This window comes from Zootoca vivipara, chromosome Z (genome assembly GCF_963506605.1).
Source record: "Zootoca vivipara chromosome Z, rZooViv1.1, whole genome shotgun sequence".
Lineage (NCBI taxonomy): Eukaryota > Metazoa > Chordata > Lepidosauria > Squamata > Lacertidae > Zootoca > Zootoca vivipara.
The window spans coordinates 44,855,536-44,872,299 of record NC_083294.1 but is presented as its reverse complement, the minus strand read 5'-3'; the positions used below and the strand labels follow the sequence as shown (position 1 = coordinate 44,872,299).

At 47.8% G+C, this 16,764-nt stretch overlaps 1 protein-coding gene across 7 annotated transcripts in view; it reads right to left on the bottom strand.

Moving 5' to 3' along the window:
* The window catches only part of LOC118078391 (ensconsin), a 60,228-nt gene extending 43,816 nt beyond the window's left edge, over positions 1 to 16,412 (bottom strand). For 2 of the 7 annotated variants that reach the window (XM_060270361.1, XM_060270362.1), the window contains exons 1-5: positions 16,250 to 16,412; positions 9,537 to 9,638; positions 7,313 to 7,393; positions 1,933 to 2,096; positions 51 to 162 (exon numbers count right to left, since the gene is read on the bottom strand). In XM_060270361.1, coding sequence (XP_060126344.1) covers positions 51 to 162; positions 1,933 to 2,096; positions 7,313 to 7,393; positions 9,537 to 9,638; positions 16,250 to 16,346 — 556 coding nt within the window. In that variant the 5' untranslated portion in view covers positions 16,347 to 16,412. Of the gene's footprint in view, positions 1 to 50; positions 163 to 1,932; positions 2,097 to 7,312; positions 7,394 to 9,536; positions 9,639 to 10,146; positions 10,283 to 15,599; positions 15,994 to 16,034; positions 16,190 to 16,249 lie in introns of those variants that run through there. The other 5 variants (XM_060270360.1, XM_060270363.1, XM_060270365.1 and 2 more) reach the window with 4 other exon arrangements.
* Between the last annotated feature and the right edge of the window lie 352 nt (positions 16,413 to 16,764).

Here is a 16,764-nt window from a genome sequence, read left to right as displayed (position 1 = left end):
GGGTGGCAGTGTCTCTCTAGGCCGACAGAAAGGTAGCCACAGATACCTACCCGGCTTGCCGTCCGAATCGGTGATGGAGCCTCCCCAGGACCACCTCTTCTGTCGAGTTTCCAGCCGCTGGCTCCGCTCCAGTGTCCGATGGAGAACCGCTTCGTAGCGCTCCTGTCGATGAAAAAAATCTCTGGAGTTAGGCAGCGGGAACTGTGAGCGCGTTACTGTCTGGAAAATTACGATGATGAAGGCATATATAATAGGTAAAGGTAAAGGGACCCCTGACCATTAGGTCCAGTCGTGACCGACTCTGGAGTTGCGGCGCTCATCTCGCATTATTGGCCGAGGGAGCCGGCGTACAGCTTCCAGGTCACGTGGCAGCATGACAAAGCCGCTTCTGGAAAACCAGAGCAGCACATGGAAACGCCGTTTACATTCCGCTGTAGCGGTTCCTATTTATCTACTTGCATTTTGGCATGCTTTCGAACTGCTAGGTTGGCAGGAGCTGGGACCGAGCAACAGGAGCTCACCCCGTCGCAGGGATTTGAACCGCTGACCTTCTGATCAGCAAGCCCTAGGCTCAGTGGTTTAACCCACAGCACCACCCGGGTCCCTTGCATATATAATAATGCATGACAAATTATAAGCAGAAAATACACTCACGAGAAGAGACAAATGTTCCAACCTTAATTTTTGTATCCTGAAGGATACAAAAAGTTAAGCAGAAGAAACATAGAATCATAGAGTTGGAAGAGACCACAAGGGCCATCCAGTCCAACCCCCTGCCAAGCCTGGAGGACTGTGTCCAGTTCTGTGCACCACAGTTCAAGAAGGATACTGACAAGCTGGAACGTGTCCAGAGGAGGGCAACCAAAATGGTCAAAGGCCTGGAAACGATGCCTTATGAGGAACGGCTTAGGGAGCTGGGTATGTTTAGCCTGGAGAAGAGAAGGTTCAGGGGTGATATGATAGCCATGTTCAAATATATGTCATATAGAGGAGGGAGAAAGATTGTTTTCTGCTGCTCCAGAGAAGTGGACACGGAGCAATGGATTCAAACTACAAGAAAGAAGATCCCACCTAAACATTAGGAAGAACTTCCTGACAGTAAGAGCTGTTCGGCAGTGGGATTTGCTGCCAAGGAGTGTGGTGGAGTCTCCTTCTTTGGAGGTCTTTAAGCAGAGGCTTGACAGCCATATGTCAAGAATGCTTCGATGGTGTTTCCTGCTCGGCAGGGGGTTGGACTGGATGGCCCTTGTGGTCTCTTCCAACTCTAGGATTCTATGATTCTATGATTCTAACCCAGGTGTCCCCAAACTAAGGCCCAGGGGCCGGATGTGGCCCAATCACCTTCTAAATCCGGCCCGCGGACAGTCTGGGAATCAGCATGTTTTTACATGAGTAGAATGTGTCCTTTAATTTAAAATGCATCTCTGGGTTATTTGTGGGGTATAGGAATTTATTCATATTGTTTTTCAAAATATAGTCCGGCCCCCCACAAGGTCTGAGGGACAGTGGACCGGCCCCCTGCTGAAAAAGTTTCCTGACCCCTGTTCTAACCAATTACACCCATGCTTCGGGTTAAGTACGCTTCAGGTTGAGTACTCCGCAGACCCGCCCGGAACGGATTAATCCACTTTCCATTCCTTTCAATGGGAAAGTTCGCTTCAGGTTAGGTACGGACTCCCGGAACCAATTGTGTACTTAAACCGAGGTACCACTGTACTCTAAAAGAGGATTAAGACCGCTTAACTAGTGCCACTATCGTGGTGTCTCTCTAACGCAGGCATGGCCCAACTTGGCCCCCCAGCTGTTTTGAGACTACAACTCCCATCGTCCCTGCCCACTGGTCCTGTTAGCTAGGGACGATGGGAGTTGTAGTCCCCAAACAACTGGAGGGGGACAAGTTTGTCTACCACTTAGCATTCAGCTCTACAATACCTTGTCCTCCTCCAGCTTCTGTTTCCGCTTCTCCTCTACAGCTACCCTCCTTTGTTCTTCCTTCAACTTCTGCTCCTTCAGTCGTTTCTGCCTCTCCTCCATTTGCTTCTCGTACTGGAGCTTGGCCTTCTTCTCCTTTTCCAATATCTGGGTTTCTTTGGCCGCTGCAAATTTCAACCAGGGAGGATAAAAATCAATTTATTTATTTTTTAAAAAAAGGATTTTTAAATTTAAATCGGTTTTTTTTAAACAAAATGCTTTGGGAGAAAAAAATCTTTCTAAATATAGTTTACTACTTAAGTAATGTGGGACGCAGGTGGCGCTGTGGCTTAAGCCACAGAGCCTAGGGCTTGCTGATCAGAAGGTCGGCGGTTCGAGTCCCCGCAATGGGGTGAGCTCCCGTTGCTCGGTCCCAGCTCCTGCCAACCTAGCAGTTCGAAAGCACATCAAAGTGCAAGTAGATAAATAGGGACTGCTCCGGCGGGAAGGTAAACGGCGTTTCCATGCGCTGCTCTGGTTTGCCAGAAGTGGCTTTGTCATGCTGGCCACATGACCTGGAAGTTGTACGCCGGCTCCCTCGGCCAATAATGCGAGATGATCGCGCAACCCCAGAGTCGGTCACGACTGGACCTAATGGTCAGGGGTCCCTTTACCTTTACTTAAGTGATATTTCCCCCCCTGCATGTGTTGTCTGTCAAGTATCAATGTTCAGCACAGGGTGGATTAAAATCAATAGGTTTTTTTTCAAAAAAAATAATCATCAGATTTTTAAAAATTTAAATCGGATTTTTAAAATAAAATGCTTTTGGAGGAAAAAAATCTTTCTAAAAACTTTCTATTGAAGTGACATTATAGTCCCAAGGTAATTATTGAATGAATGAATTTATTAATACGGTCGCAGACCAGGATCAACACGCACAATATCACAGATCATAAAACAGGCACCCCCAAATTGCGGCCCTCCTGATGTTTTGGCCTACAACTCCCATGATCCCTAGCTAAGAAGACCAGCGGTCAGGGAATATGGGAATTGTAGTCCAAAACATCTGGAGGGCCAAAGTTTGGGGATGCCTGTCATAAAACATATCAAAAATACAGAGGACAGTATGAATATAACAAGGATTGAAATATAAAAATCAAAATTAATTATTAGCCTACCCCAGGGGTCAGCAAACATTTTCAGCAGGGGGCCGGTCCACTGTCTCTCAGACCTTGTGGGGGGCCGGACTGTATTTTTTTTAATAAAAAAGAATGAATTCCTATGCCCCACAAATAACTTAGAGATGCATTTTAAATAAAAGGACACATTCTACTCATGTAAAAACATGCTGATTCCTGGACCTTCCACGGGGGGGGGGGGGGGTTGAGAAGGCGATTGGGCCGCATCTGGCAACCGGGCCTTAGTTTGGGTACCGCTGGCCTACCCCCTGTAGTTAACATTTAGGGGTTTGATCATTATGGGATACCACTCGCTTCCTGCGATTGATTGCAGACACCACACAGAATTTGGCTACATTTCATGGAGTCTTGGGATTCTTGTCCTCTCCCAGTCGTTTTAAACTATGGTGTTCGGATTCTTTCATGGACTTTTGCAAAACAGGTGTAATAAGAGTCACGCGTATGTCCTCATGAAAAGGACAACGTAGTAGTACATGTGAAGCAGTACTGAAGAGAAGGTTGAGGGGTGATATGATAGCCATGTTCAAATATATCAAAGGATGTCATCTAGAGGAGGGAGAAAGGTTGTTTTCTGCTGCTCCAGAGAAGCGGACACAGAGCAATGGATTCAAGCTACAAGAAAGAAGATTCCACCTCAACATGAGGAAGAACTCCCTGACAGTAAGAGCTGTTCGGCAGTGGGATTTGCTGCCAAGGAGTATGGTGGAGTCTCCTTCTTTGGAGGTCTTTAAGCAGAGGCTTGACAGCCATATGTCAGGAATGCTTTGATGGTGTTTCCTGCTTGGCAGGGGGTTGGACTGGATGGCCCTTGTGGTCTCTTCCAACTCTATGATTCTATGCTTCGAGTGATATTGGCGCTGAATGGCCCCCGGTAACAACTGAAGAGATCTATAGGCTTATCCAATCTCTTAAACCTTGAAAAGCCCCGGCGCAGACAACATATCACCAGAACTCCTCAAGGCTATTGTTGAATGGGGCGGCCCTGTGTTAGCTGGCCTGTTTACTAGCATAGATCAATCAGCCACTATCCCCGAGGACTGGGGATTAGCAATCATCATCCCATTATTCAAGAAAGGGACCAGATCGGATCCGGCTAATTACAGGCCAATCAGCCTCCTAAGGATTATTAGCAAAGGGAATTATTATTCATCAGGAAATAAGAATTCCTTTTAAGTTTTTCATGTGGGACAAGAAGCTACATAAAAAAATTCCTTCAGTAGCACCTTAAAGACCAACTAAGTTTTTATTTTGGTATGAGCTTTCGTGTGCATGCACACTTCTTCAGATACAGTGAAATGGAAGTTTCCAGGCACTTATGTAGAGAAGGGGTGGGGAGGGGTGGGGATGGGGAGGGGGGATCACTCAGAAGGGTGGTGGAAATGGGTGATTGACTGACTGATAGCTGTTGATGACCGCAAACGACTGCAAATGGTTTTGCATGAAAAAGCAAGGGTTGAGATGGCTGAAGATCGCTTATCATGTATAATGAGATAAGAACCGATATCTCTGTTCAAACCAGGTCCCTCCATGGTTTTGAGCTTGGTGATAAGTTGCAATTCAGCAACTTCTCTTTCCAGTCTATTTCTGAAATTCTTTTGTAGTAAGACAGCTACTTTGAGATCTTGTATAGAATGTCCTGGGAGATTGAAGTGTTCTCCTACTGGTTTTTCTGTCTTCTGGTTCCTGATGTCAGATTTATGTCCATTTATCCTTTGGCGTAGGGTTTGGCCTGTTTGTCCAATATAGAGAGCTGAAGGGCACTGTTGGCATTTGATGGCATACACAATGTTAGAGGATGAGCAATTAAATAGTCCTGAGATGGTATGTTGGATGTTGTTGGGGCCAGTAATGGTGTTGTCTGGGTGTATGTGGCAGCAAAGTTGGCATCTGGGTTTATTGCAGGCTCTCGTACCAGTGTCCATGTTAAGTCTGGTGGTTGTATTATTGTGGGTGAGGAGTTGTTTAAGATTGGGTGGCTGTCTGTAGGCAATGAAAGGTCTTCCTCCCAGAGCTTGAGAAAGGGAGCGGTCATTGTCCAGGAGAGGCTGTAGATCTCTGATGATGCGTTGTACTGTTTTAGCTTGGGAGCTGTATGTGATGACTAGTGGTGTTCTGTTATTTTCTTTTTTGGGTCTGTCTTGCAGCAGGTTCTCTCTAGGTATCTGTCTGGCTCTGTTGATCTGTTGTTTAACTTCATCAGGTGGATATTTTAGTTCTAAAAAGGTTTGCTGTAGATCTCTTAGGTGAGATTCTCTGTCTGTAGAGTTGGAACAGATGCGGTTGTAACGTATGTCCTGCCTGTATACGATGGATTGTTTGGTATGTTTGGGATGGTAGCTAGAAGCATGTAGATATGTTTGTCGGTCAGTTGGTTTTCTGTATAAGGTGGTATATATAAGAAGCTACAGTTAGAACTGGATATGGAACAACTGATTGTTTCAAAATTGGGAGAGGAGTACGACAAGGCTGTATATTGTCTCCCTGCTTATTTAACTTATATGCAGAATTCATCATGCGAAAGGCCGGACTAGATGAATCCCAAGACGGAATTAAGATTGCCGGAAGAAATATCAACAACCTCAGATATGCAGATGACACAACCTTGATGGCAGAAAATGAGGAGAAATTCAAGAACCTTTTAATGAGGGTGAAAGAGGAGAAAGCAAAATATGGTCTGAAGCTCAACATCAAAAAAAACCAAGATCATGGCCACTGGTCCCATCACCTCCTGGCAAATAGAAGGGGAAGAAATGGAGGCAGGGAGAGATTTTAGTTTCTTGGGCTCCTTGATCACTGCAGATGGTGACAGCAGTCACGAAATTAAAAGACGCCTGCTTCTTGGGAGAAAAGCAATGACAAACCTAGACAGCATCTTAAAAAGCAGAGACATCACCTTGCCGACAAGGGTCCGTATAGTTAAAGCTATGATTTTCCCAGTAGTGATGTATGGAAGTGAGAGCTGGACCATCAAGAAGGCTGATCGCCGAAGAATTGATGCTTTTGAATTATGGTGCTGGAGGAGACTCTTGAGAGTCCCATGGACTGCAAGAAGATCAAAGCTATCCATTCTGAAGGAAATCAGCCCTGAGTGCTCACTGGAAGGACAGATCATGAAGCTGAGGCTCCAATACTTTGGCCACCTCATGAGAAGAGAAGACTCCCTGGAAAAGAGCCAGATGTTGGGAAAGATGGAGGGCACAAGGAGAAGGGGACTCCCTGGAAAAGAGCCAGATGTTGGGAAAGATGGAGGGCACAAGGAGAAGGGGACTCCCTGGAAAAGAGCCTGATGTTGGGAAAAATGGAGGGCACAAGGAGAAGGGGACTCCCTGGAAAAGACCCTGATGTTGGGAAAGATGGAGGGCAGAAGGAGAAGGGGACTCCCTGGAAAAGACCCTAATGTTGGGAAAGATGGAGTGCACTAGGAGAAGGGGACGACAGAGGACAAGATGGTTGGACAGTGTTCTCGAAGCTACGAACATGAATTTGACCAAACTGCGGGAGGCAGTGCAAGACAGGAGTTGTCTGGTGTGCTCTGGTCCATGGGGTCACGAAGAGTCGGACACGACTAAACAACAACAACAACAATAGCTAAATTGCAGAAATTGGCCACGTCATATGACACTGGGCTTGAGGAATCTTCCAGATTCGGGGGGGGGGGGATTCCAAATAAATTGTAAGGGTTTAAATTTTGATAAAAGGGGTAAAATAAGTTGAGCTCCTTCTTCATGATAAAATTCACAAAATAAAATAACGGGAGTGACAGATTCGACCTTGTTAGACCTGCAAGGGCAAAGGCGCTCATGAATTGGTACCCGCGTAAATTTGCCGTACAGCACCGGCAAATTGCCTCACAGCGGGCTCTAGAGAAGGCCCATCTATAAGCTTCGTTAGGGATGTTAGATAAGCAAGGGGCAGCTGTAACATCCGGCCACGATTTTAGACATCTATAATTCTCCGGGAGTAAGGCATCTTATTGTTCTAATTCGGCATTGTCAAGTCTCCGAGTAATAGTTCTTTTTGCCTTGTTCAGAGTTCCACTAAAAAAATTCTGTAAAAAAGATGATTTAAATCAGGTCTGAACGACGAGTGATTTAAATCGATTTGACTGAAATCAGATCCGCCCTGTCTGCCACACAAATGCAAACAGGACGTACCGCATATTTGCAAGCATTTTTATCTGTACTTTTAAAAATATGCCTACCTTGCTGCTTATCGCGCTCCTCTCGCCGTTCCCTGGCCAGCCTTTGCCTCTCTTCTGTTCTCAACGTGGAACCATCAATCACTGGAAAGAACGGCAAAGTTGAACTGGTTACAGAGCTGAGATTTCTGGAGGAACAAGGGACCAATGGGCACCATTTTCTTTTCCCAGGAGTACAACTTCCTGACAGTAAGAGCTATTCGACAGTGGAGTTTGCTACCAAGGCGTGTGGTGGAGTCTCCTTCTTGGGAGGTCTTTAAGCAGAGGCTTGACAGGCCATATGTCAGGAATGCTTTGGTGGTGTTTCCTGCTTGGCAGGGGGTTGGACTGGATGGCCCTTGTGGTCTCTTCCAACTCTATGATTCTATGACTTTGTGATTGCAGCGTTCATCTTGCATTATTGGCCGAGGGAGCCAGCGTACAGCTTCCAGGTCATGTGGCCAGCATGACAAAGCCGCTTCTGGTGAACCAGAGCAGCGCACGGAAACATCGCTTACCTTCCCGCTGTAGCGGTTCCTATTTATCTACTTGCACTTTGACGTGCTTTTGAGCTGCTAGGTTGGCAGGAGCTGGGACCGAGCAACGGGAGCTCACCCCGTCGCGGGGATTCGAACCACCGACCTTTTGATCGGCAAGCCCTAGGACAGTGATGGGCAACCTTTTGAGCTTGCTGTGTCAAAATTCGCCAAAAAAACGAGCATAACTCGGGTGATGTGTCACTTCGAGGAAAAAAACCATAATTTCGAGATATTTATAGTTTAAATAACAAAAATGTATAATTGTAATATACTGTATGTTCCTGCGTATAAGAGTACTTTTTAACCCAAGAAGATCTTCTCAAAAGTCGAGGGTCGTCTTATACACTGGGTCGTATTTCTTATATGGCGAGTATATCCCAAACGCTATATTTTAACTGGAAAAGTTGGGGGTCGTCTTATACGCCCAGTCGTCTTATACGCCATATATAAGTCGTCTTATATATGGTATAACTGTATTTAATAAACAAAAAACTAATTATTTAACCTAACCTAACCAAAAACCCCTTATTTATCACAAAGGGCCCAGAATTGTTGAGCTTTTGGGGGGAGCTGCTGACCAAAGTTTTGGAGGTTTTTTTGGGGGGTGCAAAAGTTGCTTTGCTTTTTTGTTTGGGGGGGGGGGGTGCCCCAAAGCTGCTGCACTTTTTTGGAGGGGGAGAACAGAAATAAACTCAGAATAATACCTTCGCTGGAACTAACACGCAGCACCGACATAGTCTGCCAAAGCGCATTTTAAAGAAAAGCACACATTCTACTCATGTAAAAATACGCTGATTCCTGGACCGTCCGTGGGCCGGATTGAGAAGGCGATTGGGCTGGATCCAGCCCCCGGGCCTTAGGTTGCCAACCCATGCCCTGTTGTGTGGGCATTTTCTGCTTTCCAAAACAAAAACAGCATCCTCACTGGCCCACGTAGCATAGCTGCCAAGTCTCCCATATTCCCCGGGAAATCCCTGATTTTCCAGCTGTTCCTAGCTAAAAAACTGATTATTTTTTGTTTCCCCCCGGTTTATTCTGGCGCGGCAGCTATTTTGGAACTGGGCGGAGCATGCTCAGAAGCGACTTTTGATGCTGCTCTGCCCAGTTCCAAAATGGCCGCAGTGCGACTTCGGGCGCGGCGGCCTTCTTGGAACTGGGCAAAGCAGCATCCAAAGTCGCTTCTGAGCATGCTCCGCCCATTTCCAAAATGGCGGCGGCGCTACTTCCGGTCTGCTACTTCCGGCCTTATTTCTCGGACAGCAACTTGGCAGGTATGCTTTCAGGACCGGTGTTATGTGGTCTCGGCAGTCCCCATCAGTTTCCAGGTCACCTTCATTTTCCTCCCCGCAAGTAGCTTTTGAAAGATGTCAAAATGGGACTCTTTTGAGAAGGACAATCTGCAACTTAGAATCATAGAATCATAGAATCCTAGAGTTGGAAGAGAACACAAGGGCCATCCAGTCCAACCCCCTGCCAAGCAGGAAACACCATCAAAGCATTCTTGACAAATGCCTGTCAAGCCTCTGCTTAAAGACCTCCAAAGAAGGAGACTCCACCACACTCCTTGGCAGCAAATTCCACTGCCGAACAGCTCTTACTGTCAACTTAAAACAGTAGCAGCCCAGATTTGTGAGCTAAAAACCGGAAGGACTGTGAAGAGCCACAACTGAGGAATGGGACTTTTTTTTTTATTAAAGCAAGGATTTTACCTGGCCTGGTTGAAGATTTCATGCTAACTGGAGACTGGACTGAAACAGGACTAGGACCACTTTGGCTTCTTCTTTCTTCGGCTAACACCTGGGCTGCAGCGACTGTAAAACAGACCACAATCGCAGTTATCACAGTGAAAATCCACAATGTATTTCCAGTGGCAGGCTTTGTGCAAGACATGCTGGGATCTCTGATAATTTTTTAAAATTTCTTCGTATATCGCATGGCACAAATACAGATGACACCAAATTGGGAGGGGTGGCTAATACCCCAGAGGACAGGATCACACTTCAAAATGACCTTAACAGATTAGACAACTGGGCCAAAGCAAACAAGATGAATTTTAACAAGTAGAAATGTAAAGTACTACACTTGGGCCAAAAAAATGAAAGGCACAAATACAGGATGGGAGACACCTGGATTGAGACATGTGACAGGACATGTGAAAAGGATCTAGGAGTCTTGGTAGACCACAAACTTGTCATGAGTCAACAGTGTGATGCAGCAGCTCAAAAAGCCAATGCAATTCTGGACTGCATCAATAGGAGTATAGCGTCTAGATCAAGGGAAGTAATAGTACCACTGTATTCTGCTCTGGTCAGACCTCACCTGGAGTACTGTGTCCAGTTCTGGGCACCACAGTTCAAGAAGGATACTGACAAGCTGGAACGTGTCCAGAGGAGGGCAACCAAAATGGTCAAAGGCCTGGAAATGATGCCTTATGAGGAACGGCTTAGGGAGCTGGGTATGTTTAGCCTGGAGAAGAGAAGGTTAAGGGGTGATATGATAGCCATGTTCAAATATATCAAAGGATGTCCTATAGAGGGAGAAAGGTTGTTTTCTGCTGCTCCAGAGAAGCGGACACGGAGCAATGGATTCAAACTACAAGAAAGAAGATTCCACCTCAACATTAGGAAGAACTTCCTGACAGTAAGAGCTGTTCGGCAGTGGGATTTGCTGCCAAGGAGTCTGGTGGAGTCTCCTTCTTTGGAGGACTTTAAGCAGAGGCTTGAGAGCCATATGTCAGGAATGCTTTGATGGTGTTTCCTGCTCGGCAGGGGGTTGGACTGGCTGGCCCTTGTGGTCTCTTCCAACTCTACAGTTCTATGATTCTACGGTAAGCTCAACAACTTTGGCTCCTCTAAAAAAGCTCAACTAATCTGCCCTTCCCTCCTAAAAAAATGGGGCTTTCCTCCTCCCTAAAAAAGCTTCACAACATTGCCCTGCTGAACCCCTAAAAACGGGGATTTCCTCCTCCCTAAAAAAAGCTCAGCAACTTGGTCCTGAACCCCCCAAAATGGGCCTTCCTCCTCCCTAAAAAGGGGGGGGGGGTAGATCACTGCCAGATTTAAACTCTGAGTAGATCACAGTCTATTGGGAGTTGGCCACCCCTGCACTATACTAAAACAGATGTTGATCTCTTCCTGTTTTCATGATCCCCCACCTCATTGCGTTGAGGAATTATGCTTTTTCATGTTTCTCTGTTTTTTCCTTCCTTGCTCTCAATACAGGGAAGTAGACCAGCTTCCTCTTTCCCTTTCCCCCGCCCCCTTATGTGAGGAAATTGCTCTCCTACTCAGCGGGAACTTTTTTCCTGTACGTGTCGTTTGTCAAATTCACAGGCCTTATACCTTATGAGGAACGGCTTGGAGAGCTGGGTATGTTTAGCCTGGAGAAGAGAAGGTTAAGGGGTGATATGATAGCCATGTTCAAATATACAAAAGGATGTCATATAGAAGAGGGAGAAAGATTGTTTTCTTCTGCTCCAGATAAGCAGACACGGAGCAATGGATTCAAACTGCAAGAAAGAAGATTCCACCTGAACATTAGGAAGAACTTCGTGACAGTAAGAGCTGTTCGAAAGTGGGATTTGCTGCCAAGGAGTGTGGTGGAGTCTCCTTCTTTGGAGGTCTTTAAGCAGAGGCTTGACAGGCATATGTCAAGAATGCTTTGATGGTGTTTCCTGCTTGGCAGGGGGTTGGACTGGATGGCCCTTGTGGTCTCTTCCAACTCTATGATTCTATGATAGCCATGTTCAAATATATAAAAGGATGTCATATAGAGGAGGGTGAAAGGTTGTTTTCTGCTGCTTTCATGATTCTATGATTCAATAAATTTCACAAGCATGCGCACCGCAAACCCTCTAAAAAGAGGCGGAACCAGTGAGAATGGGTAGAAGAGAATGAGCCAACTTAGGAAGGACAGGACCAAGACAAAACAGAGGAGCGAGGTTGGAGAAGATTCAGGAAACAGGGCTTTAAAGGTCATCTTTGTTTCTCCAGCTTGTAAACCACCTTGATATAAGATAAAAAGACGGTATACAAATTAAATGGTTGAGAAATATCAACAACCTCAGATATGCAGATGACACAACCTTCATGGCAGAAAGTGAGGAGGAATTCAAGAACCTTGTAATGAGGGTGAAAGAGGAGAGCGCAAAATATGGTCTGAAGCTCAACATCAAAAAAAGCTAAGATCATGGCCACTGGTCCCGTCACCTGCTGGCAAAGAAAAGGGGAAGAAATGGAGGCAGTGAGAGATCTTACTTTCTTGGGCTCCTTGATCACTGCAGATGGTGACAGCAGTCACGAAATTAAAAGACGCCTGCTACTTGGGAGAAAAGCAATGACAAACCTAGGCAGCATCTTAAAAAGCAGAGACATCACCTTGCCGACAAAGGTCCGTATAGTTAAAGCTATGGTTTTCCCAGTAGTGGTGTATGGAAGTGAGAGCTGGACCATCAAGAAGGCTGATTGCCGAAGAATGGATGCTTTTGAATTCTGGTGCTGGAGGAGACTCTTGAGAGTCCCATGGACTGCTAGAAGATCAAACCTATCCATTCTGATGGAAATCAGCCCTGAGTGCTCACTGGAAGGACAGATCGTGAAGCTGAGGCTCCAATACTTTGGCCACCTCATGAGAAGAGAAGACTCCCTGGAAAAGACCCTGATGTTGGGAAAGATGGAGGGCACAAGGAGAAGGGGACTCCCTGGAAAAGAGCCAGATGTTGGGAAAGATGGAGGGCACAAGGAGAAGGGGACTCCCTGGAAGAGACCCTGATGTTGGGGAAGATGGAGGGCACAAGGAGAAGGGGACGACAGAGGACGAGATGGTTGGACAGTGTTCTCGAAGCTACGAACATGAGTTTGACCAAACTGCGGGAGGCAGTGGAAGACAGGAGTGCCTGGCGTGCTCTGGTCCATGGGGTCACGGAGAGTCGGACACGACTAAACGACTAAACAATACCTAAGGTTTCCATGCAATGTATACAATAATGAGCAAGCAGGTCATATGAATTCCTTCGATCCCAAAGAGGAAGTAGCAAGTCAGTTGCATGCAAGCAATTGCCTGGTTAAGAGGAACGCAGCTCTGCGTGGCTTACGGAAGGCCTTTAAGCAACGCCGTTCTAGACAGGAAGCGAACATTGCTTAAATCCAGCGAGGGAATGCCAAGGCTGATGTTGGGAAAGATGGAGGGCAAAAGGAGAAGGGGACTCCCTGGAAAAGACCCTGATGTTGGGAAAGATGAAGGACACAAGGAGAAGGGGACTCCCTGGAGAAGACCCTGATGTTAGGAAAGATCGAGGGCACAAGGAGAAGGGGACTCCCTGGAGAAGACCCTGATGCTAGGAAAGATGGAGGGCACAAGGAGAAGGGGACTCCCTCGAAAAGCCCCAGACGTTGGGAAAGATGGAGGGCAGAAGGAGAAGGGGACTCCCTGGAAAAGCCCCAGACGTTGGGAAAGATGGAGGGCACAAGGAGAAGGGGACTCCCTGGAAAAGCTCCAGACGTTGGGAAAGATGGAGGGCACAAGGAGAAGGGGACTCCCTGGAAAAGCCCCAGACGTTGGGAAAGATGGAGGGCACAAGGAGAAGGGGACTCCCTGGAGAAGACCCTGATGTTGGGGAAGATGGAGGGCACAAGGAGAAGGGGACTCCCTGGAAAAGCCCCAGACGTTGGGAAAGATGGAGGGCACAAGGAGAAGGGGACTCCCTGGAGAAGACCCTGGTGCTGGGAAAGATGGAGGGCACAAGGAGAAGGGGACTCCCTGGAGAAGACCCTGATGTTGGGGAAGATGGAGGGCACAAGGAGAAGGGGACTCCTAGGAGAAGACCCTGATGTTGGGGAAGATGGAGGGCACAAGGAGAAGGGGACTCCCTGGAGAAGACCCTGATGTTGGGAAAGATGGAGGGCACAAGGAGAAGGGGACTCCCTGGAAAAGCCGCTGACGTTGGGAAAGATGGAGGGCACAAGGAGAAGGGGACTCCCTGGAAAAGCCCCTGATGCTGGGAAAGATGGAGGGCACAAGGAGAAGGGGACTCCCTGGAAGAGACCCTGATGTTGGGGAAGATGGAGGGCACAAGGAGAAGGGGACGACAGAGGACGAGATGGTTGGACAGTGTTCTCGAAGCTACGAACTTGAGTTTGACCAAACTGCGGGAGGCAGTGCAAGACAGGAGTGCCTGGCGTGCTCTGGTCCATGGGGTCACAAAGAGTCGGACACGACTAAACGACTAAACAACAAGATTAAAAATGCACGGAAACCTCAGTCGTTCGAAACTTCCCGAGACAATAGATCCTAGTGGTGCAAATCACAACGCATTCCCAGTCCAACTCTGAAATAACTCACAATGATGTCTCTATTATGTGAGTGGATAAAAGCATTACTATTGTATTTAGACCCCCCCCCCCGAGCTTCTTCCTTCATAAGTGAGTTCGCATTCTTCCTCTGCCCATGCATTCATGTTCGTGGTACCCTTCGCCCTAACTCTGCGGCACTGCCAAGTCTTTAAGGTTCAGATAGTTAACAAACATGCCATCACTAATACGAAAAGATACACAAATCATAGAATCATAGAGTTGGAAGAGACCACAAGGGCCATCCAGTCCAACCCCCTACCAAGCAGGAAACACCATCAAAGCATTCCTGACAGATGCCTGTCAAGCCTCTGCTTAAAGTCCTCCAAAGAAGGAGACTCCACCACACTCCTTGGCAGCAAATCCCACTGCCGAACAGCTCTTACTGTCAGGAAGTTCTTCCTAACGTTGAGGTGGAATCTTCTTTCTTGTAATTTGAATCCATTGCTCCGTGTCTGCTTCTCTGGAGCAGCAGAAAACAACCTTTCACCCTCCTCCATATGAAATCCTTTCATATCTTTGAACATGGCTATCATATCACCCCTTCACCTTCTCTTCTCCAGGCTAAACATACCCAGCTCCCTAAGCCGTTCCTCATAAGGCATTTTTTCCAGGCCTTTGCCCTCTTCTGGACACGTTCCAGCTTGTCAGTATCCATGTTGAGATCCCTGGTGCGGATCCGGAATTGGCCTTCGCCGTCACGTACAGACTCACTGTTAAAATCCATGTTGAGATCCCTCAGCTACGAGGGATCGCCAAAGAAAAAGTAGAAGGCGACGACGTTAGGTTTCCATTTTCAGATGATTTTTTAATGTAGGGAAGCCCACAAAAGGGCTATCTTCCTGTCCAAGACGGCACAGTTCATAATGGGACCTCCTTTCTCAGATATGGACCTCATTTTGGGGTTGTGAGAGGCTAGCCCACCCCCACACCTCCACAACTAAACCATTTGCTTTCTGTGTGATCAATGAAGTGGGGACTTCCCTGTCAGGAGATCAGGGCAGGGTTAGGGTTAGACAATGATGTTGGGAAAGATGGAGGGCAGAAGGAGAAGCGGACTGGCTGGACAGTGTTCTCGAAGCTACGAACATGAGTTTGACCAAACTGCGGGAGGCAGTGGAAGACAAGGTTGACTATGGTCCACGGGGTCACGAAGAGTCGGACACGACTCAACGACTCAACAACAACAATGCCAATTAAAAGTGATGATGATGTAAGGGGCAAGCGGGCGGTTCATAGAATTATAGAATCCGAGAGTTGGAAGAGACCCCAAGGGCCATCCAGTCCAACCCCCTGCCAAGCAGGAAACACCATCAAAGCACTCTTGACAGATGCCTGTCAAGCCTCTGCTTCAAGACCTCCAAAGAAAGAGACTCACTCCACCACACTCCTTGGCAGGAAATCCCACTGTCGAACAGCTCTTACTGTCAGGAAGTTCTTCCTCATGTTGAGGTGGAATCTTCTTTCTTGTAAAAAACTTTTTTTTAAAAAAAAGCCTTCTGTGCTCCAAAGGTCTTTATCTTACTACGCTAGGGATCATATAGCTATATTTGAAATTTCATGCATATCCCGTGGGGGGGGGGTGTCGCAGGGTGCCTATGTGAGTGGGGCGAGAATCGGACACGACTCAACAACAACAATACCAATTAAAAGTGATGATGATGGGGCAAGAGGGTGGTTCATAGAATCCTAGAATTGGAAGAAACCCCAAGGGCCATCCAGTCCAACCCCCTGCCAAGCAGGAAACACCATCAAAGCACTATTGACAGATGGCTGTCAAGCCTCTGCTTCAAGACCTCCAAAGGAGACTCACTCCACCACACTCCTTGGCAGCAAATCCCACTGTCGAACAGCTCTTACTGTCAGGAAGTTCTTCCTCATGTTGAGGTGGAATCTTCTTTCTTGTAAAAAAACGTGTTGTTGTTTTTTAAACTACACTAGGGATTATATAGCTATATTTGAAATTTCATGCATATCCCGTCGGGGGGGGGGGTGTCGCAGGGGTGCCTATGCGTGTGGGGCGAGAAGAGTCGGATCCTGCCCCGCCCCTGCCCCTCCCTTCCCCTTCCCCTCACCCATCTTCTCTCGGAGCCCCCTCAGGGGCGGCAGGGGCGGAGGCGAGGCGGCGGCGAGGCTCTCGGGGCCCGCGGCGACGCCGTTGCCCTCCGCCATCTTCGGACCCCTGAGGCGGCGGCCACCGACTTTGAGGCGCGGAGGCGGCGGCGTTGCGCATGCGCCCTTCAGCGCCCCGCCGTGCGTGCGTCCGGCGGGACTACGTCAGAGAAAAGGAGCGGCGTCCGCTCGAGCCCCGCCCTCGGCAGTGTTTCCCGCCAAAAATTCACCCGACTTCGGCGGACGGACGGGAGGCGCACGCGCAGTCACGCCTCGCACCCGCCCGTGGGTTTAGGGGGCGTGGCGTGCGTGCGTGCGTGCGCGCCTGACTCCGCCCCCGGCGGCGCCTCGTTCCCCCTTTAGAGCTCTCTCTCTCTCTCTGGAGCGGCGGGTTCGAATCTCCCTTTTGCCCGCCAAAAATTACCTCAAACCCGGGAAATTGAAACCCCGCGGAGTCGCGCGTCGCTTCTTGTCCCCC